Consider the following 16,592-nt stretch of genomic DNA (forward strand, 5'->3'; position numbering starts at 1 on the left):
GGAGGAAATTCTTTCCTGTAAGGGTGGTGAGGCACTGGAATGGGTTGCCCAGGGAGGTTGTGAATGCTCCATCCCTGGCAGTGTTCAAGACCAGGTTGGATGAAGCCTTGGATGATACGGTTTAGTGTGAGGTGTCCCTGCCCATGGCAGGGGGGTTGGAACTTGATGATCTTAAGGTCCTTTCCAACCCTAACTATTCTATGATTCTATGAATAAGCTAAGCAGCTTGCTGAATAGGAAAAGCACTTTGCCATTGAGAGAAGGTTCAGCCAAAAGAGAAGAAAGAAGCATTGTAGTTAGGACTCCAGGAGTAAATCCTTAAAGTAAACAGAAGTACTTTCGAAATACCTACAGTGTCGTCTTTTGCATCAGTGAAAAATATGCAGCTGCTTTGCAAGGGACTAGCTTAGAACAGCTCAAGATAATCAGAAAGTTGATATTTTTCCAGCTTCCCATGAGCTTCCCAGAACTGACAGCTATAAATCCACCATATGGAAGAGGATATTATGTTTCTTCCTCTTAAGAGATGAAAGAGGGCTGATGACTAATGCTGAAGTGAATTGTTAAAAGACTAACTTACTTAATTGAGCCTGCTTGTTTGGTATGTGTCCCAATTAATTCATTTTTGTTGTGACCACATTGAAGCAACCTATGCTCTTGTGACCTTCTCTTATAATTATTACCATCTCCCTCTTTAGAAGCACTGTTTTGATTATGTACTCAAAAAGCTCTGCTAAAATATCCGTAGCATTAGTAGAGTCATATTTTTCTATTGTTTTTAATTCAAGGATAGTAACAAAAGGAATAATTCGTTATTGAAGTTCTTGGAGGTCACTTACAGCACTTAGGGGATTGGGGGGGAAGGCTTCTTCCTTCTTAATTTCACAAAATGACTATTTTGAATAGGCAGAACTTGTTCTCTATAATTCTTTTAAGAAAAATGTGTTGTTGGGTGGTAACACTCAGAGGAGCCTCAGAATTCCTCAGGTGTGCTGAATATTGTACATTATATGTACAATATGTGCTGGATATTGTATATTACAGGGTCACAGGAGAAAGTAACTGCAGCTGGAAAGGGGCTGGCAACTACAGCCATCCCTACACTTGCTGAGATTGCTGTGTGGAATCTCTGTCCCAAATGAGGCATGTTTTTATTATTGCCTAAATTAACTACAGTATTTAACAGCTCTTTGCCTAAACCACAGTGAAGCCATCTGGACACCTATCTGTGAAGGAGAGATGCATTCAGTCAAATCTGCAGTGGTAGGTGGCTCTGTCAGTGAGGGGTTTCCTAGGGGTGTTCATTCTCAGTGCTTCATTGGATGAAGATTTTACTGGTTTGTGCCAGCCTCCATGATAGTAACTCACACTCAGTACAACGTTTTTGTACTCCTGTTCCCAGCTCCTTTTCTCCTGTTTACATGAAAATCCTGACTAAATGGTTTTCCTTCATCATGGTAGGTACACATGCACTGGTGGAGCTAGTTCTGGGTAGCACTCTCACAGGCAGTGTCAAGTTAGAGAGGTGCTCTGCATGTAGCATCTGTCATTCCAGTGGAGATAGAAGGTCTTTTACCAGAAGTCTTAAACCAAGCCCCCTCACCACTGGCTGTTGTATTAGGAAAGCTGCTGAATACCTTTGCAGTTTCATGCACCTCTCATCACAGGGGTCCCTTCTCCTCAGACAGTGGGTTCCTTTGCAGAGAATATTTCTTTACATGAGGCTTGCTGATACTGTTTCTGTTACTGAGCTAAGTAGCATCACTGCTACCCCTGGTGGTCTCCATTGGCTCTCTGCTCCCTTATGTCAAGACCAAAACTGGCCATGCTTTTATCTTCTTGAAGCACTGTGTTACCCTTATTCCTCTTCCTCATTCCCAGCCCTTTTCTCTCTACCTCCTTACAGAGTGCCTTCATGTCTGTGTTTTATGCTGAGTGGAGTTTCTTTTTTGTATGGCAGGCTCTGTCCCTGAAACAATTAAAACCTCTTCTTTAAAGATAATGGCTCACTCTAGGTCTCAGTTTATCATTGGATGGCCCTCTAAGCTGCTGGGGATTCTGATGCCCAAGAACAGCAGGTGCTAGGTAGAGCTTACACCGGATACCAGCCACTTGTTGGCATGCTGTGTCCTCTTGGTTTAATGTTTGGCTGAGCAATCTTATGTTCCCCTTCAATGTAAGACTGCTCATGAAGCAAAAATTCCTTTGTCAGTTGAAAAGGGTTGGAAATCTTCCTTCAGCCATGAATAATAATCCGGTGTAAAACCACCATCTTGTACCAGACCTTCTTCATGCAGCAGGCAAAGGTGGGTGATTGAAAAAGCCAATGGAGTGGCCTCTCTACAAAAACAGAATTAGAAGTTAATGCTTTGCACTGCTTACTCTTGACTTTCTCTCATTACATAACTTGGTTTAATTCTTTTAACTACCTCTATGTCTAGAACACTCTGAGTAAGTGTTCTGCTTTAGACTATGTATGAAAGATGCTGTGTAAAAGATTAATTTCCTTTCCATCATTGGGAGTTTCCTTTTTACATGAACTCATGTGCCAGATCACACAGCATGCAGCCGAGGTGTTGCATTTTATATGACACCTACAGGATTCTACTGAATGAAATTTGCAAGTCGTCAGAGTTCTTAAAATACAACTTTCTGTTGATGTGTTTTTTGGCATAGAAACAGAAAAGCTGGGTCTGGAGGTGGGAAATGGATTGCCATCTTGGAAGTTTAACGACCAGCTCTTTCCCTGTGATGTGTGTGGAAAAGTGTTTGGTCGACAGCAGACTTTGTCCCGGCATCTCTCACTGCACACAGGTAAGCTGATGCTTTGTGGCTGGTTGTTACAGTGCTGAGGAAGTCATCATGGCTTGTTTGAGTGGAGGGGGAAGAATGCAAGCAGAAGAGTGTGAGAGCCATCCTTGGCTCCTTGCATGTACAGCAGAGCCAAGCGCTAAACCAGGACAGAATGTCAGAGTGGTGTTCAGGGAGTTAACTGCCATTTTATTTCTTTACAGCCCACTTGTAATTTATCTTTACAAAATGTGTAAATTCCAGTTTGTCCAGGTTCCAGTAGACCAGCCTCTAGATACCATCTGATTAACCAACCTGTTAATGGAGTTCTTAAGAGAAGGCACAGCCTTTTTTACATTCACCTGATGAGCTTTTTAAATGCCACTGAACAACAAATGATTTGGCCTTGGTGTCTCAGATCTGGTGAAACTGAAAGGATTTGATATCTGTCACTCACCTTTGCCTTCATCATCTAGTTCTGAGAGGAAGAGGGGCTCTTCTACCCCATACCAACTTTCTTAAAGTGAATCACTTCAACTGAGACCAAGAGTTTTTATACAGAAGATGTACCTTGTCAGCCTGCTGAGGTGCACTGCGCAAAATAAGACTTGAAAGCAAGAATTTCTCATTCAGTGCTGAAAAATATTATCAGTATAGTGGCAGTGTACATTGCAGCACCTAGTAGAGCCTTGCTGAAAGAATTCAAATGCTCTGTTCCATGGTGTCTTGGGGTTTCCTTACTCAAATAGCTGCTATATTGAATGCCTTTCCCCTAACACTTGTAGCATTATATTTCAAATTTAGAGCAGCAGCTCCTCAAAGGGAAAGGTTGTAAAAGCTGATGTAATGTTTGGTTATTTTAATCTTTTAATTTCTTCAACTCAAAGTGAGGGGTTTTTATTAGTTTGTGTTCGGAACTGGCCTAATGATACAGCGTCCCCTTCCTTCCTAACCCTAAGATTTTAATACAGAATCCTCAACCATCAGCTGTCTGTGACTGATCATAGGGACAACCTCAACTGGACAAAAAAATCAAATAAAAGATGCTAGGCAAAGGAAGTAGTTGTAGGTTATTGCCCTGTTTCTCTACTGGCTCTTCTGCGGCTCTCAGAGCAGCAGTTGCCCCAGTTTTCCAGTTTATAAAGTTTTATATTATCTGACTACAAATGGTAGAGAAAGTTAAAAATAAACAGCCCTAAACTACCTCCAAATTATTTTTTTTCTGAGTAATTGCTGTGAATTCCTCTAAGTTTCCAAAAAGCCAAGCCCCCAAAGTACCTCATTCTGAAAGCTGGTTGGAGAAGCCCAAAGGAATGCATGCTTGGTTATTGGCAGCTTTAAAAGTAGCTTGCTTCAAAATGAAGTATACATCTAAGATTTTCTGTTTCTTTTCAGAAGAGAGAAAGTACAAATGCCACTTGTGCCCCTATGCTGCTAAGTGCCGTGCTAATCTGAACCAGCACCTGACCGTCCATTCTGTGAAGCTGGTGAGTACAGACACTGAAGACATTGTCAGTGCTGTCACTTCTGAAGGCAGCGATGGAAAGAAGCACCCTTACTACTACAGGTGAGGACCCAGATAGGGGCTGTGCACCAGGCACTGGAATAGGAATGTCTTATGTGCCTCCTAAGGACAGGGCCACCCTTCTGGTGTCACAGGGCAGAACTGTGATGAAAGTTATTTATTTTGCCCATATCTGATTTGAGCTTAGTAGCAAAACCCAGCTGGCTGCCTTGTGCTGTTTGACTTGGCTGGCCACTGGGAGAAACTCTGGGGGTTGGTGTGGGTTGGTTTTGCTGAACAGCTCTGTAAGGCAGCTGGACTCTTAAAAGCCTCTTTAACTTTTTATGCAACGTTCATTTAAGTTTTGTCTTTGGAAATATCCCATTGCATGGATTCATGGCAATTCTAAAGCACTGTGCTTCCAGTTGCCTCTGACAGCTCCATTGTTTTTAGCTGAATCTATGCCATCAAATAGTAAAACATAGTAAGAATTCTCATATCGATATACGCACTTCCTCCATTTGCTAGATGTATATACATCCAGTGACCACCATGATGAAAGAAAGAAAACCTTTATGAGCATTTGCCTGAAAAATTAAAAGGAATTTCCCAGATAAAATGGATATTTGGACACTCTTCTTGTTGCACACAATGCTGTGTGCTCTGCAAACTGTGATCTGCACTCCAGTGGCCAACCAGATTACCAAATTACTCTTACTTTCAGTCAAAGTGCCAAGGGCAGATTTAATTATAAAATCATAGAAGCAAGAAGTGAATAAGACCTGCTGGATTAGATTATCCAGTCCATCCTCCTTAGGAAAGCAAAATAGTACCCTAGAGTATTTTGCTTTTGCCTTTTTAAATATTTTTGGCTTGTTTTAAATGGCCTAATCAAAGCAAGAGGAGGACTCTGGAAAGAAAGTTAAATTAAAGGGTTCTTTCCATTGCCTCTCAATATCCCTGTGTTTATGCACTGGCTGTGAAATCTGTATCCCTCTAATTATTTGCATATCTGATGACTGCTGTTTTGCAGTCAAGCATAAGAAATGTTTGAACCCATTTTTACTTGCTTACACTGAAACTGCCAGGCAGTTTTGCACAAGATCCCAGTTTGGCATGGGAACCATTCCAGGGCTTGAAAATAACTCCTGGAGTGTGCAGCAAGCTCTCCGTTTGTCAGTGTATCAGCCATACTAAATATCTTGGCAGAGCTGCAATGCCTCTTATTGCCCAAAGGAATCAGCTAGGTGATGCGCAGCATCTGGAATCTGTAGTTTTTAATTAACTTTATGATTATTTAGCATCATTATAGCATGTACAGGATTGTTGCGTTGTGCCTGCCCTTAATCACACTGGCATGGCCATCAGTTCAAAGGCAACTCAGTAGACAAATGAATTTTGCAGTGAACATTCAACAGTGAGGAAGAGAAAAAATCTGTGCAGTGAGTTTTTCTTGCAGATTCAGGGAAAGGCAGTATGCTTCTGTTTGCGGTTTGGGCTTTAATGTTTCTTACTCTTGAATTCCCTTCTGCCTGCAGCTGTCATGTGTGTGGGTTTGAGACCGAGATGAATGTCCAGTTTGTCAGTCATATGTCCCTCCATGTGGATAAAGAGCAGTGGATGTTCTCCATTTGCTGCACAGCATGTGATTTTGTCACCATGGAAGAGGCAGATATGAAGGCTCATGTCAACAGCAAGCACACAGGTGATGATCCCTCTCTCCCAGCTGCAGTGATCTCTCTCTTCCTTGCTTTTTAGGTGCAACCTTCACACTTCCCATTAGCACTCTACTTTCACTGAAATGCTTGCTAATTAAGGCCTGATCTCTCAAAGTTAAAGTGAATTGGACTCCAGCCAGGCAAATAATCTGGTAGTGCAGATCAATTTTCAGGCTTAGTAAAATAAATGAAGGACTACTTAGCCCTCATTCTTGCTATTCCCCTTATCCTGCAAATCCCCTCCCCACTGAAGTCAGCATATTTCGTTTGTTTTTCTGACTGGTTTGCTATTTCATCAAAATCCTGGTCTGACTTCAGTGGTGATAAGGTGACTTTGAGTGCTAACTGTGCATACCTGGCTGCAAATTTGAAATACACAATATGTTGAGCTTCACTCTTCTGTGTGTTTGCCTCCACAGTCTGTCAGTTTGGAATCTCAGGCGGATGTTTAGTTGACACTGTGATTCAGCAATACCATAAATGTAACTTTATATTAAATAACAGAACAAGTCACGTGTTCTCTCCCTGGCCCTGTTCACTTAATAGCCAAAGAGAAGAGCAATAGTAGTTTTCAAACAAGCTCCATATGCTTAGTGCAACTAATGAAGTCTGGCATAATTTAAGGAGAAGAAAATTAGAATCCTTTTAATTAATTTCTCTTACAACACCAGGCAGGAGCATTTTGCTGCCACAAACCTACTAGCAATTTTGTTGACAATACTGAACCTGAATTGCGTCCAGCACAATTTTTCCATTGCTAAATTGCTTTTCCTGTCCTACCAGGAATAAAATTGGGAAAACAGGGAGGGATGGAGAAGGGAGAGAAGAATGCAGTTTGTTGTGCTCACAGATACATGAGTTAAATGTAACTACAGAAACACAGTACTGGAGAGCTCTCAAGGGTTTTTATGCTAGCATAGCTCTCAGCACTGCTCCCCGATAATGTTTGCATCTTACTCCACATATAGGAAGTCAAGGCGAATAAGAAATGCCACCTGTAGCCATGTGAAAAACTTATACTGGGAAAAAACTCCCGTGTTCTTCCTTCACCCTGTCAAACCAAGCCATTCAGCTGGTGATTCAGCCAAATGCTTAACACACATGGCAAATACAGAGAGTGAAAAATAGAATGGATTTTCTGGGTCACTCGACTCCAGTCCCTTACCCTGTGATGTTAGCAAGTCATAAAAGGCCTGTTTGTAAGGATGTTGGCATATGTCTTCAAACAAGTGTAATTGTTTTAAACCAACTACTTCTATAGATAGGCAGCTGCAGATTTTTCTGCATTAAAGATTAGGGACTTTTAAGAAATTTCCAGTGTGTCTTACTGAGAAGCAGAATACATGCACGTTGTTCTTGTGCCAGAACACTCCTTTATCTGAAACAGCAGTCCGCCTCTTGCTTCCTCCACCTTTCTTCCCTCCTACCACTGTATTTATTCCCTTAGTATATTCATAGAGAATGACCCTCTCCCCTCTAAATGTACATGGAGCCTTTTCTGAGATGAAACACAGTTTTCTCACTGTACCAATCCCTCACTGCATATGTTCTTGTTAGAACCTCTGTTCGACATATGCAATCACAGCTGTACATGGTGAAGTGAAGTAAGTAGTGGTGGCAGTGTAAAACAGCAGCAGCTACTGGGAATAAATCACACAATAACATTCTGTGATCATATTTACCTTCCTTGAAGACTCCCCTGATTGCTCATATTCATCCCATGTTCTGCTCAAATTCTTCTTTTGTTTTCCTTGACTGTTTCCAACCTAAGCACTCCTCATTTGTAGCAAAAATTCTTGTTACTGGCCCTCCAGGTCATAACCTTGTACTCTGTGCTATTAAATTTCATTCCATTTCTATTACTCTGGTCCCCAAGGTCAGTGAATCTTTCTATATGATATCCCAGTCATCCTCCCTATTGACAGCTCGGGTCATCAGATTTCATTAGTGCATTCCTACATTTTTATCTTAGACTTAAAGGTGCCGTTCATCAGTTTAAAGTTAGGCACACAGGGACTGGTGTTTGCAGAGGCTTTTGATCACATGGAGAATATGAAGTTTTAGGAAAGTTTCTTTTTAACACAGCTCTGATTAAACCAAGACATAGGTGGGAGGTAATAATTTGCACGTTGGCTCACAGCAGTTCTCATATGATAACTATCACCTCTGCTTCATTTCTAGTGTGTGACAGGGTTTGGATTTGAACTTCATGCATTTATTGCACACATAAAGAAACCAATGGGTTTCAGTTTTAGATCCAGTTAACATTTTTAAAATTAATTATCTTCAATAAAGTAAGCTGTTATCTCTTATAATCATTAGTGAGGATGCTCCTCAGTACAGTGAATGAAATTATTCTCCTTCACCCTTTCTCCCAGATTTAGCTATTGGACCCACATAAGCGGAAAAAAGGGGAAGTTTAGCTTGGACCAGTAGGCACTTTTGGTTTCCACATCCCAAAGCTACAGAAGCTCTGCTTCCTTTCTAGGTGACAAGGTTTTTGTTGTTTTTGAACTCTGCGCTAACCAAAGTGTTTTCTGGAGATATTTTCAGCCTGGTAATGAGGTAGAGTTGCACATGTCCTTCCCACTGCCATTACAGACACACCCAGTTCTAGGATAAACTGAGAGATGTATCGTTGTAAATGCTAATAAAAAGGAAGGAGGTGCAATTTACCAAATTAATCTTACCAGATTAATTAATTTGTTTATAAGCATGTTTGAATTAACTTTAAATATATTTTTCCGAAATTTAAAATGGGATCATTGAAATTTCATCTGATCTGCTGTACTAGTGTTCTTTACTTCTGTTTTTCAGCTGAAGAGAGGAAGACACCCAGCGAATCTAACAGTCCATCTTCATCTTCACTGTCAGCACTGAGTGATTCTGCCAACAGCAAAGAAGATGCAGACGTAACTCCAAAAAACAAGGGTTCAAACAACTTGCTAGTCATTTCAGTAGTGCCTGGTAGTCAGACCTCAGTGAACACTGAAGAGAAGTCAGAGAAAGGTAAAACACTGCTAAACAAATAGAGGCTCGTCACCTTCTACGCAGTCAGTCTGGCCCCAACATAAGGAATGCATTTTACTGCTTTATTTTCCAGGCTTTGAATGTGTTTTCTGTAACTTTGTCTGCAAAACGAAAAACATGTTTGAGCGCCATCTGCAAATCCACCTGATCACACGGATGTTCGAGTGTGATGTGTGCCACAAGTTCATGAAGACACCTGAACAGTTACTGGAGCACAAGAAATGCCACACTGTCCCCACCGGTGGGCTCAAGTAAGGAAAGCAAGTACACAAACTTTTACTGTGTTAAGCACCTCTAATACTGTGCGGCTAGGACAGAAGGAAGTCAATTTGGAAGGGTCAGTTAAATGCCTGATAATCCAGAGTTGGAGCTTCCTTTTATTGGGGTGACTCAACCCAGTCCTTAGTGTAGGCTGCTACCTTTACAGCAGATGGGTAACCTAACAGCAGATGTAGTATCTACTGGTTGTAGAGCTTTAGCAAACCATGATCCTTTCCCTTTTCAAGTCAAACAGGAGACAATATGTGATGTGTCCTCCAGAGAATGATGGAGCACTACACAGAGGTGTTTGTTTGTAGACTAAGAGGGGCTTTTTTTTCAAGGCATCAGAGCAAAGGAGAGCACACAGCGCAGGCTCTATTCTTCCCCTAGCTCAAAGAAACTAAACCCTGTACGATCTCTGCAACTAGGTATGAAGTTATACCCTTAAAGGTTATAACCTTTTAGGCTCTAATAAAGTCAGTCCTCTCCAAGAATTAATAACTTGGCTGCTTTCTGCTTTGGTTTGCATGCCCCAGGATGATTAGTGTTGTATAAATTAACATGTAATAAGTAATACACTCTTTTAAGAAAAAGAGCCCTTTGGCTTTGGCTGAGATGGTGTCTGTTGGTGCAGAACAGTGTTTCTAGAGAATGAGTGTGCCCTTATGTCAAAGTTGGGTCCTTGAGGGAAGGAGGGACTGCTGGGGCCATATGCTTGCTCTCTGTGGGCAGGAAATGTGACAGTTATGCAAGATGCACATCCCTCTTCTGTGTTCCAGCTGCTGCAGGAAAAGAGGCTAGAACCACTTCATGCCCAGGCAGGGTTCAGCACAGGGCTCCCTGCTTCTATTTCTCTTGCTAAGCAAACTGATGTTTTCGGTTCACTGTGACTGAGAACACCACAGTTAACGTTACCATGAGTAGCTCAATCAGTTTGCACTGCAGGTTTTGAAAACTGGTTTTGTTTGCCAGGCAGCATCTGGTCTCCAGCTCAGTAGTTGCATGAACTGGGATCTGTGGTCACTTGAGATGTGATGACTGAATCTGGGAAGATGACCAGATTGAGAAACAAGTAGTGTGCCAGAACAGCAGGATGTCTGTCTTGGATATACAGGCCAGTTGTCTAATGCACTTTGGGTTAAGCTGCACAGAATCTGTTCTATTTATCAAGGAAAAGCCATGACCTATGACTCAGGCCTTCCTGACAGAATGGGCTTCTCAGTCTACAGAAGTTATTCCTGCCCAACTCAAGTAACAACTGAGTACCTTGAAAGGTGCACATAAAAAAAAGCTGTGATTTTTTTTTTTTTTTTTAAGGCATCCAGAAGAGCCTGAAGAGATCTAAATAAATTGTATTTTTCTGTCTCCTGTTTGCTGTGGGGGAAGAGGAAAAAACATGATTCCTCCTGCTCCAGGTCAAAATCTGAGATTCTGATCCAGAGATCACCCAGCCCAGAAGAGGTATATGTGCACAGACAGCTGAGTCCTCTGTTGCAATAGAGCTGATTATGTTAGCAGCCTCAGTGCTAGGCTCCCTCTCTGGATCAGAGTGCTTGATGTGCATCAGGAAAAGTGTTTGGATGTTTTAGTATCCATTTGTCCTCCTGTATTACTTACTGTGCTCTTGATTGGCAGGTAATTAATATTATACCTGTATGTGCAACCAGTTGTAGCAAGGTAAAACACAGAGAGAGAGAGAGGATCTCTGCTAAGAAATGATGTTAAATGCTAGAACACAATTGGCAGACCTACCTCACTGTTAATGCGGACCAGCGGCAGTGGAGACAATTGTAAGACAGCAGCCAGGTGCTGTAGTTACAGTTGTATTTCTTTATCTAGACCTGCTCTTTTAGCTCACAGTTAGCTGTGGAAGGGAGCAGCTTTGTTTAGCACAGGAGAGATCCCTGGCAAGTAGCTGTCCTCACCAGTTTCCTCTCAGCTACATCAAGCAAAAGCAGGTATGTTTGGGAGTTGTTGGTGTACGGGCTTGGTCAGCTCAGGCTTCCTTCCAAGCTTTTAAGCTTCCCTCCTCCAGCCTTCTAGCCCCTTCCTGGTTCAGGAACCGGGGGTGAGGCCCTTTGCCACATCCACCCCAGTCCGGACGCTTGCTGCTGTGAGTAAGCAGAGCCCACATCCTGTTCCCACACATGAACAATTCCTGCCGTGGCAGAGGCAGCTGTAGGCAAATGCTGCCAAGCACAGCCCCCCTTTGAGCATGACTAGATCAACTCCCAGAAATGGGAATCCCTACAAAACATCCTAACAGACTGGCTTAACAGACTGGCTTTCAGCTGCTCCTAGCAGGATACCCAGCAAGCCTATTGTTCAAGGTCACATAAGAGGAATTTCCTAAGCTTTTGCTGTACATGTGGTATTACAAATTTATTCCATCTTTACTTAAACAGCTGCTTTCATACTCATCTGTAAACACTCACTTTAAACCACTTCTTAACGGAAAAAATGGCCAAAGTGACTTCGTGCAGACACTAGGAATGTCGTTACACAAAGTACCTGTGAATCAGTCACCCACTCTGCACTACCCGGCCTGCTTTGCAGAATCTTCCCCACCAAGGTAAGCCAGAAGATTAAAGGGATGCTCCTTCAGCGTGAATCAGTGTTTTCCTAGGAATGCGTGAGTGCTATTGCCATTGGATGGGCAAAACTCTTCAGCAGAAATGTGTCAGGGTGAACCGAGTATTTGAAAGAGGCTCCACAGGGAGAGCTAAGTGCCTTTTTCCCCTCTTCAGTAGGTCAGAGAGGGGTTGAGTGACAGGGTTAAACCAGGAATGCAGGTCTTCAAGCTGAGTGACTTCTCTTTTCTCTGTCCATGCCTTTCCTTGCTGTGTTGCCAGGTGCCCATTCTGCATCTACTCCACTAACCGCCCCACAGCGATGGAATGCCACCTGAAGACTCACTACAAGATGGAGTACAAATGTCGGATCTGCCAGACAGTGAAAGCCAATCAGCTGGAGCTGGAGATGCACATCCGAGAACACCGCCTTGGCAACCATTACAAGTGCGACCAGTGTGGCTACCTGTCCAAGACCGCCAACAAGCTGATTGAACACGTGCGTGTCCACACTGGTGAGCGCCCTTTTCACTGTGACCAGTGCAGCTACAGCTGCAAACGCAAAGACAATCTCAACTTGCACAAGAAACTGAAGCATGCTCCGCGCCAGACTTTCAGCTGTGACGAGTGCCTGTTCAAGACTACCCACCCTTTTGTCTTCAGCCGCCATGTGAAGAAGCACCAGAATGGGGACTGCTCTGAAGAGGAGAAGAAGGGCCAGTATTCAACCTCCAAGGAAGCCAGTCCGCTCCTACCAGTGAACAGCTCCAGAAACCTCCTGTCGCCCCTCTCAGTTATGTCTGCCTCCCAGGCTTTGCAAACAGTGGCAATGTCAGCTGCACATGGCAGCGGGGCAGAGCCAAACCTGGCAGTGAAAGCCTTGGCCATCAATGGCACTTCCCTGTGCTTTGATAAATACTGGAACTCAGAGTATGCCCACCTTATTCCTTTAACAATGTTTTTCCCCAAAAACCACTACGAGCTCACATTCCATCCACCCAGACCTGAGACTGCACCGGGAGGTGCCTCCTCACCTAAACACTCCTTCCTTGCCTACCTTGGACTAACAGAAAGGGCAGAAACTGTCTGAGGGCAGTTACATTCTGTACCAAAAATACCCCAACAAACCCAGCAGGTATACATTGCTGCAAAACATAGACCCAAGAGGTAACGAACACTTGTACTATATCATTAGTGAGGTTTAGAAAATGGCTCTGTGTGTATACTTATTGCATTGACATGAAAGCTGCTTTATTAAATCTCCAAGAGGTGACCTGCTGCATACTTCTACCTTCAGAGGCATGTTCCCAGTACTCTTATCTAAGAAACTATTTTGTCTTGTTAAGCTGAAAAAAAAAAAGAGTGTCCTTAATGGCAATCAGCACTTGTAAGATTACATATTGATGCATTTTATTTTGGGGCTTGGTGTGCGCGCAGGTGCGTGGAAGAGAGTCTACCTGTAGCGTGCCATGACATTGCTTTTGCACATCCCTTGTACTGGCTTATTTATTTCTTATTCTTTTCCCCTTTTCACACACATGCTCCCTCCCTTCCCTTCCATCTCTCCCTGAACTGCAGAGTTGTGGAAGGAGTAACGCCTGGTTCTCCAACGCAAGGGTGGGTTGGTCTATTATTTCAGTGCTGTTTGCAGCTTCCTTCAGTTGTGTAATGCCTTCTGCTCACTCAGTTGTCAAGGTTTGAGGATTTGGGGTAGAACTGAGGAGGAAAAAGTTGCTTTCAGCACTGCAGGATCAGAGCATGACAATGAAACGTGTGTATGCACGTGCACACAGATGCAGTGTGTACAGTCTACATGCTCACACAGCAGGCCTGGTTCTTAACTGTTACACAGGTGTAACAAATACCCACCTCTGGGCCATAGCATACATCTTTTGTTTTAAAAGGGCATATAAATATATATATATACTGTATTATGCAGTGGTTACCTTTTAGTTTGCAGGAGCAACTTGTATAACTAGAATCCTATGGTGGGGAAAAAAAAAAGGAAAATCCAACAAGGGGATTAAAAAAAGGGTATGAATAAATTCTGGGTATAAATACTCAGACTAAAAAAAAAAAGGCAGTTTTGCACAGTGCTTTAGTCTTGCACTAGTTTGTTTCTCACTTGCAAAAAAAAAAGAAAATATCCCAAATGTGGGCTGAAGGTAAGATGACTGTTCATTTGAAAAGGTACTGGTAACTTCTTTGAAATATAAAGCTATAAAAAGATGCTGTTTGAACCACACAGTTCTCTTTTATACCCTCAGTATTTTAACAGTACTTGCAAATTCTCAGTCCTGTTGCTACCCTCCATGTTATTAGTAATACTTTATTCCTTTTTGTTAATGGCAGAGAGAGTGGACACTGCTAGGAAGCTAACTTTATACTTATTTAACACTCCTACTCATGGTCATTAAAATGACATGTTCTATGTAGCACTTTATCGCAGGAAGAAGCAAATGAGGATTGGTTGTATAACCGTTGTTAATCACAAAAAGCCAGGAGCAATCTTAATTTCCTAGAAGCTAACTGACTGTTAATGGATTTGTGTTTCTTAGACAACTGAATATCCAGGAAGGAAGATCAGGATTAAAAATACTCTGCATTAAAATTGGAAGTATAAATTATGAAACATTTCAAAATTATCAGATGACTTACAGGAATGTTTTCTTACTGGATTATTGTTTTCCATGGCAGCTCTTGGATTCAGATCTCACTGTCTTTTCACCAGGAATTAGAATGTCTGACCCAGCTTGTGTCAAGAGTCCCCTCTGTGTCCCTTGGCCAAGCTGCTGTAGGAGGTACCCTGAGTCACATCTTACACACCATCCACCCACCTCCATGCTGTCCTGAAGGAATGGCTTCTGCAGGCTGTTGTGGGATGGGAGGACTCGACAGCCCAACCCCTTGTTCTTGACAGCACGAAAGCAAGGCCCCAGTTCAGGAAGGCATTTCTTGTCCCCAGAGGCTCTTAGCCGTATACACAACTAGAAACAGAATTCAGTCTTCCTTAGTTTATACATGAAGCTTGTGTAGGAATTTTTTTTTGATGCAAAACTCATCATTTAACCTGTCTGCAAGATTCCTTCATTTGTTTTGCACTGAGATGGCCAAACATTCTCCACTGTCATGACCAAACTCTTCCTGTTTGGGGAGGACATCCTAATCTGTGCAGTCCTCTTAACATACTGGAAGCTACTCACAAGGGGGTAATACCCAAAATAGGAGGAGGTCAGCATTTGGAGTTACTAATTAAAGGACAGAGAAGTCCCACCGTTTTGTTTACATTCCAGCAGGCAGTTTTGGTTCTACCAAGCATGTGGCAGATCTGTCAGTCTCAGCAGTAAGGAAAAGCCGTTTATTCCAAGGTATGTACAAATGTGTAAGCAACCTGCCTAACTCAGGGCCCTGTTTGCCATGCTTTACTCCATCAGAACTCCTGGTAACACACATCCACCCCCCCAGAGTACAGACAAAATAGAAAATGCCAGGTTAGTAAACATGCAAAACATAAAAAATCGAGTAGCTTGCCAGCATGAAATATGCAGTCTGCATCCAGAAGCTATACCTGCTCTTTAAAATGCACCCATTGCGTAGAATTCTGACCCTGCCATAGATGAGCAACCACTTCCAAATCAAAAAGCTTATTTTCCAAACCAGCAGGTAAAGTGCAACAGGTAAAGTCTAGGAGGAGGATGTAGGAATATTAGTAGGACACTTTATGTAAACCAAACAGCAGTTTAAACAAGAATGAGCTGTCACCATGCAACAATGTTCCGCTGTACCAGTATCTGATATAGTAATGTTTAATATACCTGAGAATTTGTTTAGCACTTTGGAAAGGATAGATTAATTCTTTCTGGCAAGTTATAAAAGTTTTCTCTGTAAGGAAAAGTGTGTGAGGAGGTTTTTATTTTTTTAAGGGAAAAAAAATACAGTATTTATCAGAGCTCCTGCCTAGTAAAACAACTGGTTTGCAGTTCAAGGCTAAAGAAATTAACTTTCTCCAGAGGTTCCCCCCACTGACTAATGACCAACAGTTCTGATCAATTCCCCCCCACCATGAAGGTAATTTCATACTTGTTTTCACCATGCATTCTTTAAGGAAAGCTAGCATGGTTTTCCATTCGGTAATTCAGTTAAAGTTCTCAGCACTTTCTTCTGTCTCTTTTTTTTTACTTGTTGTATTATGTTCAACTATCATTCTGTCAAGGTTTGTGTACATTAATAAAAATTTGTATTGTATAAAGCTTTTTGCATTATAAGGCTGTACAGGGTCATTTTGACAGTAACTGGTATATTTCTTTGCATCTTACATTGCATTGCCAGTTTCTAGTGTATCCAGTTTGGAAGTACAATATACTCTAATTAAAAAGGTTGGCTATATTCTGGTTTGTTTTTTAGTTTTCCTTCCTCTCTTTTTTCACCTTAAATAGATTCAGGCTTGATTTAGAGGGAGGGGGAAAGGATTCTTCAAGACAAGAAGGTGTGAAGTAAAAAGGGAAAGTGTTATCAGTGGTTGAAACTGAGAAAGAAAGCACTGGTTCTTACTGCTCATGAAGAAGTAACAGCACACACTCCTGGAATGGCTACAGAACTTCTCCCTGTCCTCTCATATCAGTTCTGCAAGGGGGATAACACTTCTTCCGAGGAGCCGGATCAGCCATAAGGATGATGGCATTCTCTGGCCTTGCCCTCCTCAGCCCAACAGTTCAAATA

The 16,592-nt window shown here is 42.2% G+C and overlaps 1 protein-coding gene across 6 annotated transcripts in view; it reads left to right on the top strand.

Moving 5' to 3' along the window:
* ZNF827 (zinc finger protein 827) overlaps positions 1-16,259 on the top strand; it is a 109,420-nt gene extending 93,161 nt beyond the window's left edge. For 2 of the 6 annotated variants that reach the window (XM_062602846.1, XM_062602845.1), the window contains exons 9-14: positions 2,677-2,814; positions 4,186-4,357; positions 5,833-5,999; positions 8,830-9,021; positions 9,116-9,293; positions 12,156-16,259. In XM_062602846.1, coding sequence (XP_062458830.1) covers positions 2,677-2,814; positions 4,186-4,357; positions 5,833-5,999; positions 8,830-9,021; positions 9,116-9,293; positions 12,156-12,963 — 1,655 coding nt within the window. In that variant the 3' untranslated portion in view covers positions 12,964-16,259. Of the gene's footprint in view, positions 1-2,676; positions 2,815-4,185; positions 4,358-5,832; positions 6,000-8,829; positions 9,022-9,115; positions 9,303-10,620; positions 11,876-12,155 lie in introns of all 6 variants that reach the window. The other 4 variants (XR_009961618.1, XR_009961617.1, XR_009961619.1 and 1 more) reach the window with 4 other exon arrangements.
* Positions 16,260-16,592: the final 333 nt, after the last annotated feature.

This window comes from Pezoporus occidentalis, unplaced genomic scaffold (assembly GCF_034315485.1).
Source record: "Pezoporus occidentalis ecotype Australia unplaced genomic scaffold, CSIRO_AGI_Poc_V1 ctg79, whole genome shotgun sequence".
Lineage (NCBI taxonomy): Eukaryota > Metazoa > Chordata > Aves > Psittaciformes > Psittacidae > Pezoporus > Pezoporus occidentalis.